Source organism: Juglans microcarpa x Juglans regia, chromosome 7D, assembly GCF_004785595.1.
Source record: "Juglans microcarpa x Juglans regia isolate MS1-56 chromosome 7D, Jm3101_v1.0, whole genome shotgun sequence".
Taxonomy (NCBI): domain Eukaryota; kingdom Viridiplantae; phylum Streptophyta; class Magnoliopsida; order Fagales; family Juglandaceae; genus Juglans; species Juglans microcarpa x Juglans regia.
In genome coordinates this window covers 25,874,873-25,897,703 of record NC_054606.1, presented here as the reverse complement: position 1 = coordinate 25,897,703, position 22,831 = coordinate 25,874,873, and the positions used below count along the sequence as shown (strand labels likewise).

Below are 22,831 nucleotides of genomic sequence, written 5' to 3'. Positions count from 1 at the left end.
AGAGAGAAAATGAAAATAAAAAATTTATGAAAATCGAGACTACGAAAATCTACAGCCGTGGCCATAGAAAAAGAGTGCTGATAAAAAGTAATTTAAATTGTTCTAATGATGACTCTTATATTCAAACGTCCAATCATTTTGCTCATTCCAGTGCAGAATCTCTTTGGAATTTAAATAGTTAAAAATAACAACACACTGTGACACTGATCATAGTATTGAAATTACTCCATGTGGGTCTCTTACATGTCAAATGTAGTTGGAAATTCATGACAAATAAATTCTAGACGCAAAAAGAGGGATCGAGCACAGTATACCCGTGACAATATAAGGATACAGCAATGGCCAATATAGGGGGCCTACCAAACATAAAACGGTGGGTAGGGTGTGAAAAACCATAGCAGAATTCCACAGGCCATCTCTGCTCCCAACCACATCTTTCCCACCCGGCCACCATCGCTTTTTTCTTCAGCACTACTTGATCCATTGCCGGTGGAGTTCCCCTTAACTTCAAAGATTAAAAGGAGACAGATTAATAAAAAAAAAGAAGAGGAAAATACATAGCAAACGTACAAGAGTATATATATAATTCATGGGTGAAGATCAACAAAAGATCAAATTATATATAGAAAAGAATAAAAGTGACTACCACTGGCAACCGTTGCCGCACTGCTCCCTTTGGTGCTGTTCGAGTGTCCCTCGAATATTTTAGCCTCCGTTGAATTAGGTGACAGATGCAGAAGGGCTGAATTCATCACCAATATTGTAAGCAATCAATTCGGTTGCAAAGAAAATAGTAGAAATGCGTATGTGTGTGGATAATACTCACAAACACACTCGGATATGTTAGAGGGTGCATGACAGGCGCTAGGGAGTGCTAGTGCGAGAGTTGCGTTTATCTTGAGGCCAAGTTTGGGATCATCTCTGTCCTTGATTAGGACGCACAGGCATTTCTTGCTCTTCTCAAGGACTTGCTTGATTCCAGTGCAACAGTCCAGGGTGGGAGTTTTGGCATCGCCACCGACGTAAGGAAGACATGTGGCGAGACCGACTAGTTGATCTGCACATTCTGCTCTATCTTGGTCCAAGTTTGAGCTTGCAAAGCCAAGAAGCAGCAGCAGCAGCAAGGTGTATGAGAATGCCAAAGGAGCGTTATTGGAGCCCATGTTGATGTGTAGAAAGAGGTAGACAAGGAGAGAGATGCTGTGTGTCTTTTCTGCTTTGGTTGTGGCTTTATTGAATATGGGTAGCATGAAAAAAGGAGTTTGAATGGAAAGTGGTGGGTGGTGTTAATTATTCTAAAGTCTCATTGGACACTTCACATGTGAAGGAGATGATTTGTCAGACTCTGCACTGGCTGTACACAAAACTTACCTAAAATTAATATCTGTGTAGTTAAAACAGCTAGGCATGTATATATTCCCTTGATATCTGAGAGCAGCTCTCTATTGAATGTGCTTGCTTTTATTTTGGTATGCCTTGCTCGAGTTCGAATCGTTTTATGATTAGTGCTAGAATTTCTTGTCACCTTGGTTTCTGGATTTTAGTGTACTTGTAACAGTCAAGGTGTCCAGATTACTGAGATCTATCTACTCCATTCCTCCTAACAAGTGAGGGATTTCTGAGATTTAATACCCAATATCCTAACAAAAAGTATCCATTTTGATCATCTAGATCCAAAAGTACACTGGATAGTTAGTAACTTAAATAACTTTTTTTTTGTTCAAAGTTGAGTTGAGTGATTGGATAATAAAAGGGCGTACTCCTCAATTGTCCTGTGTGTGGCTTTCTTAAGATAACAGCATAGAGACAAAGAAGCATCTCTCTATTATATTCAACCAAAGAAGAAACAGCTACTTTGTTCTGGAAACCCGTGATCAAATTTGAATGAATCCGTGATAATTTGAATCAATCCGTGATTGCCAACAGATTAATAATGGTGTCTGGGTCCAATTTTATCTCCCACTGTTATTTAACAAGTACAGAACAAAAACATTCTCCATTTCCCTCGAGACGCTCTACAATTGGTTGCGTTTGGGTGTTGAGGTGATCTCAAATAATCTGAGTTGTTCAATATTATTTTGTGAGTTCATTGAGATGTGTTTGAATATATGAAATATGTTGAGATGTGTTTAACTTTTTATAGAAAGTTGAAAAAGTAATTGATCCCATCAATAATTAGTTTGAGATAGCTTGAAATGAGTTTCACGCCCAAACATACGTGTTCCATTGTCATTCCAGGTTCAAGGAATCTTTAAAGGCATTGGACTTTGCAACCATTTTTGAAATCTGGAAACAATTTTCCATCGATGCTATCCCACGAAATATGCAGAACACATGATGATATTATGATAACAAATTTAAGACTGTTAGAGCTATACCTTCTCAACCACAAAGTTTATTCAATTCGGGACCCAACTTGAAATGGACAATGCATGTAACTAAAGCACACACCTATGCAAATTAGAGAAATAATAATTACAGTCATAGAGTGTGTAAATGTCGCACGTTTATTTAAAAAAAAAAGATTAAATATAGAATTTACTTCAAAAAATTAATTTTTTATAGTAAATTTTACTATTTTTCAAAAAGAGTGCGTAATATTTACACAACTCATGATTAACGTGCAAATTATGGATGCATTTTGTGAATAATTATCTAGGCAGCTTTAAATGCTAAATGGTCCAGACTCTTCAAAGAAACGTGGTCTCATAGGAATTAGTATCTGTCAAGGATGGAGATGGGAAATCAGAAGAAACTACTGGCAAGAGAGAGAACAAAAATGGAACCCAGAAATTCTGGATTTGTATTACCCTGATTATGTGCATGAAACGAGCTATGTTCATACAAGAGTCAAAGCTGTTAATAAATTAATTTAAGAAATTCTACAAATCACCAAAAAAAAAAAAAAAAAAAAAAAAAAAAAACACCCTGCTAATTCTTCTTATAGTTAAGTTAAATTGAAAATTGATGGAAAAAGGGGCATATGGGCAAAATTGATGGCCCATTATTGGAAATTGGAACTAAAGAAAACATCTCATCGAATGGAAGCAATAATATTAAATTTAAAGGAAAAAAAATGAGAGATAAAAGATAGAGTTAGAGTATAAATTAAAATTTAAGATCATTAAATTATTTAAAAATTGATGAAAAAAGGGGTGGATTTAGTCTTCTAATTAATATCTCAACACTTTAGGTGGCAATTTAATTTCTGACCGCACATCTTAAAGAGCACGTGCCCATATTTATCATAAACACAAGTTGGAGGGGATTGTATGCCACACTGTAATCGGGAGCGGTTGGGGATCATAATTATAATCCATCTCCACACCTACTACTTTTTTTTTTTTTTTTTTGGCAACCATATTATAGATATATAAATCAGTTAAAAGATACAAGAAATAATAGGATAAGAGGTCCCAACATTCATCACAAACCAGCTAGTACAACACAGAAAAAAAAAAAAAAAAAGAAGAGGGATCTGGGGCCAAAAATTTGACCCCCACCCATTTCTCACAAGGAGAAGCCACCTGAAACAGTTTTGATACAGTTCGATACAGGGACTACAATACTACAAATGGAAGTCGCAGTGCATGGATCTATGTTGCATGTCGCTTGTCTGAATTGACTGAATGAGACTTTCGCTACCTTTTTCTCACACTCCTTGGTTAGGATGAATGACAACATAAGAAAATAGCAAGTTGGAGAATCATCAAATTGTTAATGGATGATCGTGCTTGAGGACCATGCGCCACACTAGGATAGTGAAGGTTGGTTGGGTCTAAGAGATCCGAGGCCGCTGACCCCAAAAATGCCGCACGTGGTGGTTAGACTCGCGTCGGTGTGGCAGCACGTGAGATCCACATACGATTTGGGTCACACTTGAGATAAACGCACCACTCTTTTCAACAATTTTCTTCGGCCATCCAATAGATCGGCGTCTAGTGAGTTTTGTGTGGCAGTCGTGGGTGGTTGGAAAGCAGTAGATCGACACTTCTCTATGCTACGGTAAAAAAAAAATTAAGGAAAAATAAGAAAAAACACGATAGAACAATAACTAGACTATACAGACAGGAGGAGGTATAGTCCCCTTTAGTACTTTCCACACCACTGGAAAGACAACGTAAGCTTTGTTGGACCTTCTTTGGAGAGCTCTTTCGCTGGAGAGAGAAAATGAAGGCTTCGCTTGTCCCCTTTAGTACTCTCCACACCTACTACTACTACTAATAATTAATTTATAAAAGAAAAATTTTATTTATAAGTCGGTACGGAGGACAAACTCTTCTCACTGTTGACTTTATATGATATGATTTATAAGAGAAGTTTAAGAATTAAATTTCTTGTAAATCAAATCTTGTCATGTGAATAGTATAGATGGTGTATCTTCAATATCGGCTTGTGAATAGAAAAACTCTTTACAAAATTTATTAATACCAGTACTTATTTGTTACTTCTTGAGCTGTGGGCCTCGATCATGTAGTTAATTCTTGAAATGGTAAGTATGAATGTAGCATTAGAAACTGTGAGTACTTCACACAAATTGCATGTTCTTTAATTGAATTGTCTTTTTTCATAAACTAACACTTTTTTTTTTTCATTTACAACCCTAATTATCTAAATTTTAAGTAAATTACTTATATATATATATATTAATTTGCGCATTCGACTTAAATTTGACCTTTAAGATTGTGTGGTGTGATCAGTTTTTCATTTATATGGATGGTTTGATCCTACGGATGATAGAAATTGAAAAATATAAATAATTTAAGGTGGAGTAAATTGGAATTTCTGATAATTTTGAATTTCAAGTAATAAATAGATAATACTTTTAGGATGAAGAGTGTAGTACGCAGTCAAATAGAAAAGGCAAATGGAAAGGCAACCCAAACGGAAGGAAACGAGCATAAGGCCCAAATGTTCTGGTCCAACAAGCGGCAAATAGCCCGTTAAAATGTGGATGCGAGAGATTCAAAGCCCAACACAGGGGCCCGAGTCTAGTGACAATGGTAATTGGTGGATTTTTTTTCCTTCAAGGGAGACTTTCCATTGGTTTTCATGGCTGCCAAGGCGATGGCTACTGATAGACCTAGTGGCCATCGTCATACTCCTAGTGCTCATTCGTAGTTCTAAAAGTTCAGCATCGGCTCTCCGCCCCCACATGACGATCACCCCCACATTCGGCTCTAAGCGCCACCAATCACTGGTCCTTAGATCGTCGATCCTCTCCAGGCTTCTCCTTTTAGCTCTCACCATCGTCTGGCGCACACTCCTCACCCCCTACGACACCTCCGCCCCACTCAACCCTTCCTGCCTCGCCCACCACCACGATCCACCACCGATTCTCTTTCCCTCTGTGGCCTCCGCCGTCGAACGCGGCGTCGTGTGGGACTCCGTCCCCTTCCTCCGCATCGCCCACTGCGGCTACGAGTACGAGCAGTCCTACGCCTTCCTCCCTCTTCTCCCCTCACAATTTCCTTCCTCTCTCGCACGGGTTTGTGATATTCATTTCCTTTATTTTACTTCGACTTCTTTTCCCCTTCGATTCCGAAGATAATGATCTTGTTTTATCATCACTTTAAAAAAATAAGCTATTTTTTTTTCTTTCAGTATTTGCGCCGTTGGTACCTTTAATCGGATATAGAGCGGTGCTGGGGCTGTCGGGCTATGTGATCAATAACGTCGCGTTTGTCTTCGTGGCGATATACTTTTACAAGTGTGTTTAATTTACTCACTTTTTTTCTTTGAAAGCGTTTCTTCTTTTTTTTTTTTTTTCCTTCGTACAAGAATTTCATTTTTTCTTTTCACACACACACACATATATATTGAATTGTAGTTCAAATTATTCCGTGTGTATAGGTTGATGTATAATTCATTGGATTATTAGGATATACAATTGCTTAGACTCAAATTTAAGTACTCTGCCCGTGAAAGTCTACTACATGCATGGTTTCTTCACATTTATATCTGTTTTTTTCCCTCCTCTGATTGCTTGTTGTTTTTCTCGTTCTCTTTTCACGCTTACAGGCTTTCAATTATTATTTTGAAGGATTCTGACTCCGCATTGCGGGCTTCCATCTTGTTTTGCTTCAATCCAGCATCGGTATTTTATTCGGCGATGTAATGTTCTGGCCCATTCTATTGAAGTCGATGTTTGAAATAAATGATGAATCTAAGTGTAGTTGTTATTCTTGCCCCTGTTATGACAGATATTCAGAGAGCCTGTATGCCCTGTTTTCTATTGGAGGGATGTACCACCTGGTAACAGGTGGAAATAGTATTGCCGTTCTTCTGCTTGCTCTCTCTAGTTGTGCCAGGTCTAATGGAGTGCTTAACGCGGGCTATTTTTGTTTTCAGACACTACATCGAGCTTATGATGCTGTGTTTGTAAAAAAAAATGCTTATGTGAGATACTGTGTTGTTTCTCTGCCATATATTTTCTGTTTATAGTTGAGGCTATTCTTTCTTTTCGTGGAATAAGATACTGGCTGAAGCAACCAAATTTTTTGAATCCGTCTCCTACAAAACAAGTTTGCATGTTCGACTGTTCTAGGCTTGACATATGCATATAATTATTCTACATTCACCCACTAAGGTCTAAAGAAAACTCATGAAACTATTTGTTCATGCATCTCAATAGACTCTTTTGGCTCTGTCACGAATGGAATCAGTAGTTCTTGTCAGCCAAAAGCATCCACCATGTTAGACCAAGAAATCAATTGATCAAAGGTTATTTTGTTTATTCTTTTATGTTTATCAAGAAAGTAGAAAAGCCTGAGATCGTTGATTTGAAATTACTCCTTTTTTTGTGCAAGGCTATGTTCAGTTTTTTCATTGATGCATAGGGCAAGATGGTGATTTTGGTAATTCTTATTTCTATTCCAGTTGGCGGTACAGGTCCTTATTTCTGGTGCTTTGCGCTGCATATGTATTTTCACTCCATTTATTGCGTTTCAAGCATATGGATACTACAATTTATGTCTAGGACATTCCTTAGATGAAATGAGGCCCTGGTGCAAAGCAAGACTCCCTCTTCTGTACAACTATATTCAAAGTCGTTATTGGTATGCTCATCTTTTTTTCTAGTGTTGATGGGTTTTCACCTTGCTAATCGCCTCATTGCTTTTTATGCAGCTGTAATGCTCGAAACTCTTTATATCATGCAGATAGATGGGTGATAGATTTAAAATTTTCCTTTCGCTTGTTGAGACTTCCTTTACAGAAATATCTCAAAATGAATGCTTGTTTCACTGGGAGCATCATCAATTCTTTCAGATCTGTTCTGAGCCTCATAAAATGTTTTGCCTTATCTAGCTTTCAGAAAAAAAATTGGTTATTTTTTTAAGTCCATGTAACTTGCAGCAGTGAACTACCTCTCTATGCATATTTAAATTCTCTCTCTGTTAGTTCTTGTAATATTATTATTTTTTAAATAATAAAACACAAATGAGACATTTATATATATAAATATTATACACACTGATGGTTTCTTTTGATGCCAGGGGGGTAGGTTTCTTGAGATATTTTCAGCTGAAGCAGTTGCCAAACTTCTTACTCGCATCTCCTATATTGTCTTTGGCACTTTGTTCGATTGTCTATTATGCAAAGTCAAGGCCTGAAATTTTTTTCTCCCTGGGCTTTCTAGCTTCTGTTGAGGAAAAGAATTCTTCAGCTGTTTTTTTCTCTCTGGAGACGGTTCAAAGATCAAGTATTGCCCGCTTTCCAGATAAATCTTCTTCTAAGATTCAAGGTATTACTTAAAAAAAATTGTGTTTCTTGACACTGATTGACTTACGCTTTCATTGTAGGGAATATACCATACATCAAATCATGAATAGTTAAAGTCACTGTCTAGATAACCAGTTGGACCTATATTTAGACATTTATTTTGGTCTCTTTCTATAGAGTGCCCAGAAGCGTACTCGTATTTTTTCATTTTTAGTGGTCGACTCATCCTAATTTATTATGTAGAGGTGTGATCCTTTATTTTTCGTTATGATGAACGACATTTACAGCCAATGATTGCTTGCAACAGGGCATCACAATCTTAGACAGAGGAAGCATATGACTAGAGGGGATCCCGTTGCTCTCCCAATGAAAAATGATTCATTAGCAAAGCTTGGATACTTGACTGTCTCTTGTCTCCCATTTATTCTGCAATTGGCATTTATGGCAGCCACATCATTTTTTGTCATGCATGTGCAGGTTAGACTCATTCATCTGTTAACTTTGATTGTTTTCTTTGATCTGTTGAAATTATACGTTTTTAAATCGGCCTCACTAATTTATTTTGCACTTCTCGTGTTGGTTCAACTTAGTTTTGAGGATGTAAAGGGTATGCTTGCGATAATCATATGGAGGTCCATGGCGATTATGTCTACACCTTCATAGGTGTGGAAGTAGGACTAGATAACCTGTGCCGAGTTTCATCTCTTTGCTTATTTTCAATTAATAAAAACTTGCTTATAACAATCTGCTTTTGGACATACACTTGAGGTGCTGCACTCTGGTTCGTCATTAGAAGTAAAAAATAGCTTTTTGTTTTGCTTGTAGCTGTTTTAAAGTATATTTTAAATTTGCTGGATTGCCATTATTCGAATATAGGGTTTTCCTGACTATTGGTTTTTGGCAGGTGGCTACACGCTTTTTGTCTGCCAGCCCTCCCATTTATTGGTTTGCCTCAAATCTAATGGTACAACGTAGGAGATGGGCATATCTGATTTGGGCCTACTCTGCAGCCTACATACTTCTCGGCAGTTTGCTATTTTCAAACTTTTACCCTTTCACATGATAAGGGCGGTAGTGGCCCTCTTACCTGCGGGCTAAGAGCTGGTCTAAATGCACGTGGGTTTGCGTTATTCACCTCGGCTTGGATTGATTTCATATGCAGAACGATAAGAGCTAAAATCAACTTCTTGTCTTTGCGGCAAAACGAGATCGCCTTTGATTCTGTATGTAAATTAGCATCATGTGAAGCTATATTTTTGACAGGATATGTAAGCTGTTCGTGCCTGTAGGTTTGAGACGAAGCTTTTGTTGCAGCATTAGACTGAGTACCGTAATTCTGGGGGAGCAGGCATTCTACAGCAGCAGGAGGCATAGACCCAAAAAGCAGTTGGTATAAGATTGGGAATTCTCGACTATTATGTATAAAAGTTTTAAAACATGCTCTTGAAAACTTTTATCAACTTATTATTTAAAACATTATTGTATAAAAGATAATAAAAATATTATGTATTTATCATTTTCCTTTCGTGTCTCAAATACCTCTATCTCGGAATCACTTGTTACCGAATGTTTAGAACGACGAGATATGAAAATAGTGTGGTTGAGATGGGGGGTGGGGCCTTGGGGGGCCAATTAGATATGACGAGGGTCAAATCAAGGTTGGCTTAGCCTCTAGGGATGGTTTAAAAAGTCCGAGAGAAAGCAGTAGCAAAGACAAGCAGTAATTAACATTTCTTCCTGGTTCTCTCACTACCCAAAGTTTTTAGATGATTGACTCCCAAGTCTTCTTAATTTACGTAACCATGTATTCTCTAATGGATGATTTGTAAATTAAGAATACTTGAAAATATTTATAAAGACTAGCAAAATAGTTTGAATTAATATATTTTATTAAATTTTTATGTTTAAAAATATATTTGAATAGCTGAAAATATCGTACAACAGTTGTGTTCCAAAATTGAAACATCCCAGAGTTTACTCCTCTGGCTAACTCCGTCAAAGATTACTGTTATTCTGATTGTGGTTGCCGGCCTTCGTAGCCGGTGAGGTGGCATTTGAAAAATTGCATCCACAAATGCTAAAAAGTAAAAACAAATCAAAGTGAGAGCGAGAGAATGGATGGACCTGTCAGTTTTTTCATGTTCAGAACTTGGAAAGGCATAAAGGCAACAAATAAAAGGAACCCTCCAACTAGTCTGACGGGTTGAAAGCGATCCCAGAACACTGCGAAAATGGCTGTTCACAATCACTCTCATGCGGTAACGAATTAAGTCAAGATTATAATTTGGGAGGATTACTGGTTAGGTTGGAAAAGTTGGTTCTATTGATGTCTATCAACAATGTCATTAAAAAATGGTTTAAAAGAAAAATTCTACTTATCATTCTCACGAATCTCACAATATACATAATTTTTTATTTTTTTTTCTTTTATCAAATATATAGTATATAGATAATGAGTAAAGGAATTCAATTATTTTAGAAAGAATAAAACCAAAATATTAAAACAATAAAAATAAGCATGGTAATAAAAATAAGCATGGTAAAAATAAGCATTATTGTAAATAAATAAATAAATAAATAAATAAATTCTGCACCTTCGAGTGTAGCTACATTTTATGACTAGTGTTTTTTTCTTATTTGGATGAGAGGGTGGGTATACAGTAGAATGATTGTTTTGTGTATTGTCTTTCCTGTTTTAATATTCTCATAAATATAATCTCTCTTTTTTTAATCAATTTATATTTTGGTTCAGCTTATAAATTTGAATGTAATAGGCAACTGCATTCCAAATAATCCTATATGTCTAGGTGTGTGTAGTGTATATAAATACCAAAGCAAGGCAGGATTGGAAATTGGAAAGCAAGCAGAGCCCAAGTGCCAGAAGGGAGCGTAACAACAGTACAGGCTACAGCTAGCGAAAATGGATGTAAACAGCTTCGACAATCTTCCTCGGTTAGCATCTAAAAAAACTTGTACTAAAACTATGTCATAGCTATACTTGTTCGTACTAAAATTATTTATCTAATTTTCATATACTTGTATTCTAAAAATAATTATTTTATCTACGTTTCCAAAAACATAGCACTGCAGGAGAAAATATATGATTCGAGTATTGTCGAGCTTTTTCATAACTTCCCTGTCAAATGAAGGATTACATCTAAGAATAGTTCTATTTGATGACTTTTACATTACACATTCTTCATATGAAATAATTTGATTTGAAATATAGATATTAAAATTTGATTCTTACAAATTATTTTCCTTTTTAAGGGTAACTAATGGTTGGATTTTAGACATTAAGGACTTGTTTGAGAAGTGAGATATTCTCATCTTATGTCATCTCATAATTTCTTATAATTTCATTGCCAAATATCACTCAAATATAAATATTTTCTAATTTCTAATTTTCAATTTTTCATCTGATCATTAGTTAATTATTATAACTTTCCTGAACTTCTAAACAAAACACAGAAAATAATGTAATTTTTTTAAATTTCAAAACAAGAATACTATTAAAAAATTATATTTTAACAATATTTTAACTTTGTAATATTTTTATTCAATTTTTTTTTTTCTGTCATTTCCCAAAACTCAATAAAACATCTAATTAACTCAAGCCATTTTATTACTATTCACAAGCTATTTTATTACTATTCACAAACTATTTCACTACTAATAACAAAATTTTCATATCATCTAATTATCTAAGCATCTCCTAAATCATCATAAAGTTATATTATAAGTCAATGTGAAGGCCATACCATCGACACCATTGATTTGATACAATTTAATTATTTGTAAGAATTAATCTATATTTAACTTCCTCTTATTAATCAAATTATATATATCTATATATATATATATATTATGTCAACGATATTATATATGGAATGTGTGCAATTCACACTAACTTGCAAGTAGAAAAATCTCTAAACCATGGGTTCCCCTTTATTTATTACAATTTTATATATAACTGGAGAACGTAAAACGTTCTCAACCTTTACTGAAATGTAATGTAAATTATTGTAATATACATATTTTATACAGCTAGGGCCATACACCTTTGATCTCCAGTGTTCAAATGCTTATGAAAGATTTTTCATCGACGTTAGAATTAAAAACCAGTAAAAAATAGTTTACATCATTAGCCATTCATGTCGACTTTTTGAAGTAAATTTGCCCTGGCAAGTCCAAGATTCAGGTGAAAATACATGGATTAATGCAAAAAGGTTGTAGATATATTATATCCTATACAATAATTGTAATGCTCTCAATTCTAACTGAAAAATATTTTAATCATAAAAGGGATTACACGAAAATAAATCTACAAATTGATGTGACTTGATATGATACGTCAGATTGCATGTAAAGTTATTTATATTATAAAGTAGATCTAATGGATTTCATAAAACCACACCAGTTTATGGGTTGATTTTGTGTAATCTCTTTGTATCTGTAACAGCTCTCTTTTATGATCATTGACTCTAAGCACCTTATAATATTTCAACATGAGTAACAAAGAATTCAAAATACATAAAAAAGAAAGTTGAAGGTGATCATGGTGGAAGCTACTAATTAAGGATGCTACATTCATCTTGTTTTGGTTTGCAGTGATCAAGATCAGCGAGGTGGAAGATTCCTTGCAGGTCTATCCATCCGATTCCTAGTCACCATCCATATTTTCATTCAAGTGTTGGTGAACCTTCTTCAAGTACGGTATCAGAACTTAGGTTCCTCTCCATTTGAGACACACCAAACAATCATGTCTTTTTTCATTGGAGTTATATGTGTTCACTTCCTAGCATTGATGGAATTATTCCAACCCATTCCAAATGCTAGCTACCACCATGTCGCTAGGCTTATTTGCTACATCTCGGGTGTTCTCGCATGTACTTGTCTAGTATTGATCATCTCCCCTGCCTTTGGATGAGCTATTTTATCTCTATTTTCCATAAGGATATTACTCGACCCATATAATCCACAGGTTATTGAATTACTCGATACTATATCCTTCAGATTATTCAATATATATGATTCAATCCAGCAGTATTTCAATATTCCAAACAATCTTCAAGCAGAAAATTCAAGCTCTCCAACTGTTAACGGCAATGTCTCAATGGAGCAAGAGAAAGGTGGCGGTGAGCAAGTACTGGAGGTTTGATGCCGTATTCTATATATAGAAATCCAAGGGGTTCTTCTTCTTGATCTTCTTCCAGCTTGTTTGTGTGTGTTTTTGTAACTACATTAGTACTGCTTTATTCTACTGTGAGGTGAGACATATTTTTATAATAATTTGCTTTTAATATACTGATGTTGCTTGCTTGAGATATATTTATGTTTGGAACATAAACAATTACCTCAACCCATCTTAAACTAATCATTGATATGATCCACTACATTTGTAACTTTCTATAAAAAAAGTTAAATTTATCTCAATCTACTTCATATATTTAAACACATATATTAACCTATTTACATTTAAACACATTTAAATGAAATTCACAAAATATTACTATTTACAGATTATCTTAAATCATTTGAGATCATCTCAGCATTCAAATGCAACCAACCTTATTTTGGTAATGTACGAGGTGTGATCTCAATTTTCTAGCAATAAGTACTTATTTGGTAGATGATTTTAGCCTTAAATACAGATAACCAAATGCTGAAGTAAAATTTATATTAAGCTAACATGAAAAGAAGATGAAACCAAGATGATGGAATATATAAGCCAATCATATGAAAGCACATGGCCTGTTTATTACATTAAATGCAATACTAAAAACTATTTATTTCATATTCCCATTGGGAGGGATATTTCTTGCCAGCCCATTCTCAGTATATTTTGGCCCAATAACTGAGCCTGCCTCGCCCCGGCCTTGCCTGATCCAAATCTCATTGTTCTAAAGGCCTTAGGGTTGTTAATAGGGCCCGGCCCACGAGATCGCATCAGAGGAAGCAGGGTACGAAACGCGATAAATTATATGCCAGGGACAGATCGGACCCACCTACTTTAACAGTCCCCATCGCACCTCACATAAAGGAATTACATCATCGTGCCAATAGAAGATGCATGCGACCCTCCATTCTTTGACAAAGGGTACCTCGAAGGACAACGTCGTTCGCCCATCATCAAGATTCGTCCAGAGGGTCACGCCGCATTAATGGTGCAAACATTGGAGGCACACCGCATTAATGACCTTGCTTCAAAAGATCACACCGCATTAAATGCTTGTACTATGGTAAGCATGGGCATAACGACTTAAATCTAACAGGGTAACCCCAAAGGACAGTGCCATTCGCCCATCATCAGGACTCGCCTAGGGGACCACGCAGCATTAATGACATTGCCTCAAAAGATCACGTCACATTAAATGCCCAGACTATGACAAGCGTGGACGAGACAGCTTATGCCTGACAAGGTACCCCCCTGAAGGACTTACTATAAAAGCCTCATCCCAGGTACGAAAAAGTCTTTCTGGATTCTGGATACAAAAGCCTTTGAGATACATCCAAGGACATCGAAGGCTTCTCGGACCACCCCGAGCCCACCTTCTTCTTTGTATTTGCAGGTGACGATCCTGACTCGAGTTGCTAGAGCCTTGTCAAGGTGTATAAAATACGACGTTAACAATAGCACCGTCTGTGAGATCTTTTCTTTAGATATAACGTGTCCTTTGTATGTCGATGACAACTTGTTCTCAGATAACTTGAGGACCAGAAACCTTATCAACAGACATGGAAGCACATTTAGTGAAAATGGAACAGTTAGTGAAGACGTTGACAACACAAGTGGAAGCACTCCAGAATGAGAAAGAAGCTTTATGGGCAGACACTTCCAAGTTGCCAGAAGATACCGAGCCCAACCACAACAAATAGGCTGAATAACTGGCTGTCGGAGGAATGGATGCCGATAACAAAGAGAAGAAGAAGATGCAGCATGAGCTTCATGACCTCATGGACAAATACGAAATCATGGCCAAGAAGGTGGGAGCCTTGTCCTCGGTAGACCAAATGCTCACGAATACGAACCTACCATACAGTGTGGAAGTGATGGCTATGCCACTGCCACCAAAATTCAAAGTCGCTGAGATAGACTTATATGATGGGTTCAAGGACCAAAGTTTTAAAAATCATTTCGTACCGGCCGGTACAGATACTACCTGTATTTCGTACCGGCTTAAATACCGGCCGTATGGGCCGGTACCGGCCGTTTCGGCCTAAATTTCGGCCTGTACCGGCCGATATTTCGGCCTTCATTTATTTTTTTTTCCATTTTTTCAAACTACAAGTTCATTTTTTGACCCCCAATTTAGACTAGACTATTTATAATTTATATATATGTATGTATTTATATATAATTTATTCATATATAAACTATTATTTTAGAATATAATTGTTATATATATTTATATATATAATTTATTCATATATCGACTATCCCGAAATGGTACACGAAACGGTACCGGTACCGAAATATTTCGTTCCAGTGCCTTGACCGGTACGCCATCCGGTACGGTATTCAAAACATTGTTAAGGACCTCTTGGAACATCTGGACACCTTCGAAGCACACATGAAATTACATGGATTGCCAGGGGAGATTGCATGCAGAGCCTTCACATTGACCCTAAAGGGTGCAACGAAGGCCTATTCATTTTGCTGGCACCAAACTTGATCTACAGCTTCGAGGACCTGGCTTGTCTCTTCATTATGCAATTTATGACTAGCAGAAAGAGAAGATGCCCAACAGCCTACCTTCTCACCATTAAGCAGTGAGAGGACAAGAGCTTGAAGGTTTATCTGTCAAGATTCAACAAAGAGCACATGTCTATTGACGATCAGGATGAGAAGATTACACTCGCCGCCCTCCTAGGCGGCATATGGCCTCGAAATCTGTTTATGGTCGAGTTGGCCAGGAAGATACCCACCACACTACGAGAATTCATGGACCAAGCCGATGGGTTCACAAATGCTGAAGACACACTTCGAGCGTTGACAGCACCAAGAAAAAAAAAAACAAAGCAAAATCCAAAACTACAAACAAAGCAAAGGGAGGACACTATAGCAAAGGCTGGGATGATTCTAGCCTGTCGAAGGGGGGCAGACACCCAACGTGACCGGGGAACGCTGAAAATAAAGAAGGAGAACAGATTGGCCCCTGGTCTCGTTATTGCACGATCCATCGTTTCATCACCCATAACACGGCGGAGTGCAAGTCTCGTGAGGAAGAAAGGAGAATGGCGGATACATACCTCTTCGGAACCATGTCAACCCCTGAGAGGAAAGAGAGTGAAGTTGGAAAAGGTTTTCCAGACCCAGGAGAAGTGAGAGTCCAAGGAGGCGAGCAGCGCGCAAGCCCTTGCACCACCGTCCTCGGATGCTGCCTCGAGATAATGCCCCGTTGGGCTAGATTTGAACCACAGTTGGCAGATTCATGGGAGGTGGTTCCACCTCTTTCGGCAGGAAGACTCATGCCAGAAGGGCATGATTCGATGAGGTATACATGGCTGAACATCGCCTGACAAAGCAAAGAAAGGAGGAGCCCGCACCCACCATCGCCTTCGGGGAGGGCAATGAAGAAGGTGTCCTTTACCCCCACAACGATGCCCTAATTGTGACAATGTAGGTGGTCAGACCACCAGAAGAATCCTCATTGATAACGACAGTTTGGTTGACATCTTCTTCTGGGATGCCATCTCTTGGATGGGGATTGACCTTGCTCACCTGCAACCAGCGCCCATGTTGTTGAAAGGGCTCATAGGGGATATGGTTTAGCTGGTAGGAACCATCACTCTCTCAGTCTTGACTAGGACGGCCCCACACACAGCCTCCATGATGACTAACTTCATAGTGGTAAAGTCCCCTTCTTTATACAATGCCATACTAGGGCAGTGCGCGCTCAACAATCTGAAGGTGATCACCTCCACTTATCATCTGAAAATGAAGTTCCCAACTCCCATGGGAAGGGGCGAAGTCTGTGGCGAGAAATGAAGCTTGTGAAGGGTGGGGTCAATATGATAGAGCCTCGAGGCAATGACTACATCCTACCACCACCCGGCTTCATCAGAGAAGAAGGGATTCGAGATGAGCAAGCTCTTCGCCAAGTAGAGTTGAATGAGCCGCTGGAGTTAGAAATTGATTGGTGAAAATATTTTGACTTTATTTCAATTCATAGATTAAGTTTTATTGTTTAAGATTCTAGGATTGAATTATCTATTTGTTTTGAATTTTTATAAATTTGAGACAATTATATTAAATCTTGCTATGGTTTGATTTCGTGGAGCTATAGGATTATGAATATATGATTGTGACTTAAACAATTATTTTTCATGTTATTGATGTGATCTTTTGCTACGCTATTGTTTGTGAACATAGTACCGTCTTTAGATATGATATTCATTTTTATATATGAAACTGTGGTTTGTAAATGGAGAATAAATTGTATAATTAAATTTGAGAAAGTAGATGAATATAATGTCATATATTTCAATTAGGAATTTGGTGCTATAATTCTTAATTGTATATATAGTTTGGATTGAAAAAGTAAGAGTATTGGATCTGGTTGATGGAAGCCCGAAGTTTTTTTTACCTTTTTATCCAAGTCCTAATCTCATTTTAATTGCGTGCTTTAGGTAGAATTTTCATATTCTTGTCATATTGTCATTTAATCTTTTCCCATAAACTTGCATCTTGTAGTGTTTTTTCCAACTCCCTTTGGATCGACATCCTACACTATACTATACTATCGCATAATAGTTTGGGCGTAGTCAATTCTATAACAGAGAGAGAGAGAGAGAGAAAAGATACCTCTCAGCATATGCTCTCTTACTTGTGCCCAATTTCAAAGCCTAATTTTTTTTTTTTATAAGAAACTTATTTCATTCATAATGAAATATAGTACATAGAATCACAAAGAAGTACAATTACAAAGTAGCATCAAATAAAAATCTAGATTGGATCAAACCTGGACACTTATGCCACCATTGAATAGTGTCTTTCACAAAACAAGCCTGTCTTGCAAATAAGTGAGCGGTTTCATTCCCTTGTCAACCAACATGAATCACATCATACATTTTGAACTAACAAAGAAGACATTGAATTTCTACATTCACTGACCCCTTCTAGATAAATTTAGTTCTTTCAAACGAACAATTTCAATAATATTCAAAGAATCCTCTTCTAAAATCAGATAAGAAAAACCCAAATATAAAATTAACTGTAAATCTCGTAATGCAGCCAAAACTTCAATATCATCTACCTCAAACACTCCATGTTCCTTTCGACTTGAAGCCAATAAAACAACACATATCATCTCTCAAAATAACACCAATACAAGCTAACTCAGAAGGTCGAAATAAGGCACCATCAAAATTAAGTTTAACCGTAACTTGTGACTATAACATGTCAAAACACTTGAGTTTATGCTTGTGAGCTTAAAACTTGTGTGTGTGTGTGTGTCATAACATGTCATTTTTTGTGGCATTAATAATTATCTAGTATACGTGTATAAATTATAATATATACTATAACATATGATGATCTTTTTTTTTTTTTTTTTACTGAATTACTTGCCAAACTCTTAACATTTTGAAGAGTACTGAGAGAAAGATCAATACCCTGACTCCCTGAGAGGCACTGTCGAGTGTAGTTTAGCAAAATTCACCAACAAAAACACCATAAATTCAATTAAGCTTCCATCTCGCGTAGAAATTCACAAACAAATTTACAAACTCCATGTTGCGGGCTTCCATCTTGTTTTGCTTCAATCCAGCATCGGTATTTTATTCGGCGATGTAATGTTCTGGCCCATTCTATTGAAGTCGATGTTTGAAATAAATGATGCCCCTGTTATGACAGATATTCAGAGAGTCTGTATGCCCTGTTTTCTATTGGAGGGATATACCACCTGGTAACAGGTGGAAATAGTATTGCCGTTCTTCTGCTTGCTCTCTCTAGTTGTGCCAGGTCTAACGGAGTGCTTAACGCAGGCTATTTTTGTTTTCAGACGCTACATCGAGCTTATGATGCTGTATTTGTCAAAAAACATGCTTATGTGAGATACTGTGTTGTTTCTCTGACATATATTTTCTGTTTATAGTAGAGGCTATTCTTTCCTTTCGTGGAATAAGATACTGGCTCAAGCAACCAAAACAAGTTTGCATGTTCGACTGTTCTAATCTTGACATATGCATATGATGATGTTAGACCAAGAAATCAATTGATCAAAGGTTATTTTGTTTATTCTTTTATGTTTATCAAGAAAGTGGTAAAGTCTGAGAGTGTTGCTTTGAAATTACTCCCTTTTATGTGCAAGGCTATGTTCAGTTTTTTCATTGATGCATAGGGCAAGATGGTGATTTTGGTAATTCTTATTTCTATTCCAGTTGGAGGTACAGGTCCTTATTTCTGGTGCTTTGCGCTGCATATATATTTTCACTCCATTTATTGCGTTTCAAGCATATGGATACTACAATTTATGTCTAGGACATTCCTTAGATGAAATGAGGCCCTGGTGCAAAGCAAGACTACCTCTTCTGTACAACTATATTCACAGTCATTATTGGTATGCTCATCTTTTTTTCTAGTGTTAATGGGTTTTCACCTTGCTAATCGCCTCATCGCTTTTTATGCAGCTGTAACGCTCGAAACTCTTTATATCATGCAGATAGATGGTATTTTTTCATTTTTAGTGGTCGACTCATCCTAATGTATTCTTTAGAGGCGTGATCCTTTATTTTTCGTTATGATGAACAACATTTACAGCCAATGATTGCTTGCAACAGGGCATCACAATCTTAGACAGAGGAAGCATATGACTAGAAGGAGATCCTGTTGCTCTCCCACTGGAAAATGATTCATTAGCAAAGCTGGGATACTTGACTGTCTCTTGTCTCCCATTTATTCTGCAATTGGCATTTATGGCAGCCACAGCATTTTTTGTCATGCGTGTGCAGGTTAGACTCATTCATCTGTTAACTTTGATTATTTTCTTTGTTCTGTTGAAGATTATACCGTTTTTAAGTCGGCCTTACTGATTTATTTTGCACTTCTCGTGCTTGTTCAACTTAGTTTCGAGCATGTAAAGGGTATGCTTGCGATAATCATATGGAGGTCCATGGGGATTATGTCTACAGCTTCATAGGTTTGGAAGTAGGACTAGATAACCTGTGCCGAGTTTCATCTCTTTGCTCACCAGAAAGTTGACCTGCTGTATATGCCACTTGATCGATTTATGCTCCCCTATTAGAATAACAAAAGAGAATGGATTGCCATTATTCGAAGATAGGGCCTTCGAAGATAGGGCCTTTCTGAAGGATTAATGCTAGAGCCACGGAGCTCCTGTTGGGCTCTAACGTGTGTTTTTTTTTAATTTTTTTTTATATAGATTTTTTTTAATAATTTTTAATATTTTAAAAATATATAAATATTTTTTAATATTATTAAAAAAATACTTCCTTAATCATGAAATAAAATAAAAAATCATAAAAAAATATTAGTCTTCCTGTTGGGATTTCTTTATTTTTTATTTTACTTCTTGATTAAGAAAGTATTTTTTTAATAATATTTCTTACTTTATAATTAAGGAACTATTTTTTAGTGATGTTTTAAATTTATTTTATTTTTTTAAATATTTAAAATTTTAAAAAAAATCTATATAAAAAATAACTTAAAAAAAAGTGCGTATATAAATGCCATAACTTCTTTCTTCTTTCTTTCATTTTTTTTTATTTGAAAAAGTTAAATTATTTATTATATTTTATAAAAAAATTTAAAAAAATTATAATGATTAGATGAGATAAGATGAAACTATTTTTATATCTAAATAAGATCTTAATAAAAACCAAATATTAATGATTTGGTCCCCCAACTGTAACAAGAAACAAGTTTTAAAACATGCTCTTGAAAACTTTTATCAACTTATTATTTAAAACTTTATTGTATAAAAGATAAGAAAGAAAGGTAGGCTTCCGGGATGGTTTAAAAAGTCTAGGAGAAAGCAGAAGCAAAGACAAGCTGTAATTAACATTTCTTTTTTGTAAGAGTATATTACATGTAATTATGGCGTACGCAAGTCTCGTCTAATTATTTTAAAAAAGAGTAAAATTTATTATTAAAAAATTAATTTTTTTTATGTAGATCCCGTATATATTATTTTTTTAAAATAATTATACAATATTTATACACTCACAATTGTAATTATCATTTCTTTTTGTAAATTCCTGGAAGGCAAAAGGGCAGCCCATTTCAATGTTTTTAGATGATTGACTCAAAGTCTTCTTTACATAACCATGTATTCTCCAACGGATGATTTGCAGATTAAGAATACTTCAAAATATCTATAAAGAGTAGCGAAATAGTTTGAATTAAGATATTTTACTAAGTTTTAGAAAAAAAAAGTTGAATAAAATATTATAAATTTAAAAATTTATTTGAATATAATTTTTGTTTTGAAATTTGAAAAAAGTTATATTGTTTTTTTGTGCTGTATTTAAAAATTGTTAAGTAATTATTTTAAAATGAATTTATATTTTTTACTTTTTTAAAAAAATATTTCATGAATTTAAAAAAATGTTTGAAAAAAAAAAGAAAAAAGACAAATTTTTTTTTTTAGTTATTTGGTGGTTGGTTTCGGTGGACTCCCTCCGTGGGCGGTGGGAGTAGCACCGTCCTTTGAAAAATTGCATCCACAAATGCTAAAAAGTACAAACAAATCACAGTGAGAGCGAGAGAATGGACCTGACAGTTTTTTCATGTTCAGAACTTGGTGTTTAAGAAAAATAATATATTTATGTTAGAAAAATTCGATGGAAAGGCATAAAGGCAACAAATAAAAGAAGAATAATTCTATTTATTATCTCTACACACTACACACTTCAAATAAAAGAAGAACTTGGTGCTTGACATGCGCTCGATGTGAGCTCGATCAAAACTCAATCCGTGAGTTCACTCGACTTGCGTTCGATTGAAACTCAACTCGTGAGTTCACTCGACTTGTGCTCGACAGTGGGTTCGAGCAAAGTTCAACCTGTGGGTTCACTCGAGTCTCAGGCGACAGTGAGTTTGAGTGAGACACAAACCTTAATGTGTGCTCGAGTTCCGCTCGACACCCCGCTCGAACCAATGTTGATTTGGTCTTTCGCTCAAGGCGCGCTCGACACGCCGCTCTAGTGAAGAACACATATTTTGTCAGATTAGAGTTTTCAATGCCGTTTGCTATATATTTGTCATATTTGATTTGTGTTGGACGACTTTCAGTATATTTTGAGAGAGAACAATTGTCAATTGAGTGCATATTGTGTGAGATAGCAAAAAAAATCCTAGAGAGTATGAGTTGAGATAGAGTGATTGTAATCTCTTCTATTAATGAGATTTTTGCAATTCTGTAGACGTAGATAATTTGTCGAACCACGTATATTATGTGTCATATGCTTGATGTGATTGTTTTTACTTTATTTGTTTTCGTCGGTGTGTGTATTTGTATAACATTACACAACACATTAAAATCTATCAACAATTAATTTAGAAAGAATAAAATAAAAAAATAAAAATAAATATTATATTTAGTGTGTGAGAATGATAAGTAAAAAAGTTCTTTTCTCTCCTTCACGCACTTGTGTGTTTGATGCCGAAGAAGCTCTGGGTTTCATGGGTGCGTCTACCGATTACTCAGCCTATCAAAGGTCCCTCTTTGGATCTTTTTATTGCACTTTCGACTTTCGAGATACATTCTACGACTAGCATTTTTTTTTTTTCTTATTCAGATGAAAGGCCGGTGCGTATACAATAGAGGGATTGTTTTATGTATTGTCCTTCCTATTTTCTTATTGACTAGCAGTTGTCACGTCTTGATTGGGGGAGACTACAAATAGTAGTGAGAACCATCGTCATGGTTCATGACTTCATGTGCCTTTCTTTCCCGTGCTGTCATCACATTTCAAACTTGCCTTTTGGGCATATATTTCACAGAAAAGCAAGGCAAGGCACTGCAGGTGCTGGGCGCAGACATGCATTATCGGAAAGAAAGAGCGTAACAACGGTACAGCTACCTCCCTCATTTCAGCAGCGACACAATAAACAAACCACATCTAGCGAAAATGCAATCTTCCT

At 36.1% G+C, this 22,831-nt stretch overlaps 3 protein-coding genes across 3 annotated transcripts; 2 read left to right on the top strand and 1 right to left on the bottom strand.

Annotated features, from left to right (window-relative positions):
* Positions 1-181: 181 nt before the first annotated feature.
* Positions 182-1,369, bottom strand: LOC121239975 (non-specific lipid transfer protein GPI-anchored 6). The gene is made up of 3 exons (XM_041137392.1): positions 827-1,369; positions 647-742; positions 182-505 (listed from the first exon to the last, which is right to left on the bottom strand). The coding sequence occupies exons 1-3, from the start codon at positions 1,248-1,250 to the stop codon at positions 357-359; spliced, it is 669 nt and encodes a 222-aa protein (XP_040993326.1). The 5' UTR covers positions 1,251-1,369; the 3' UTR covers positions 182-356.
* Positions 1,370-4,933: 3,564 nt separating this feature from the next.
* LOC121239597 (GPI mannosyltransferase 2) lies at positions 4,934-8,935 on the top strand. Its single transcript, XM_041136872.1, is given in 9 exon segments — positions 4,934-5,459; positions 5,462-5,488; positions 5,605-5,710; positions 6,022-6,114; positions 6,204-6,399; positions 6,880-7,058; positions 7,497-7,744; positions 8,030-8,199; positions 8,627-8,935. Coding segments are annotated over 9 exon segments (1,689 nt in total). The 5' UTR covers positions 4,934-4,948; the 3' UTR covers positions 8,786-8,935.
* Positions 8,936-16,710: 7,775 nt separating this feature from the next.
* Positions 16,711-19,388, top strand: LOC121238255. Its single transcript, XM_041135083.1, has 5 exons — positions 16,711-16,865; positions 18,372-18,516; positions 18,581-18,639; positions 18,729-18,776; positions 19,108-19,388. The coding sequence occupies exons 1-5, from the start codon at positions 16,711-16,713 to the stop codon at positions 19,205-19,207; spliced, it is 507 nt and encodes a 168-aa protein (XP_040991017.1). The 3' UTR covers positions 19,208-19,388.
* The last annotated feature ends 3,443 nt before the right edge of the window (positions 19,389-22,831 follow it).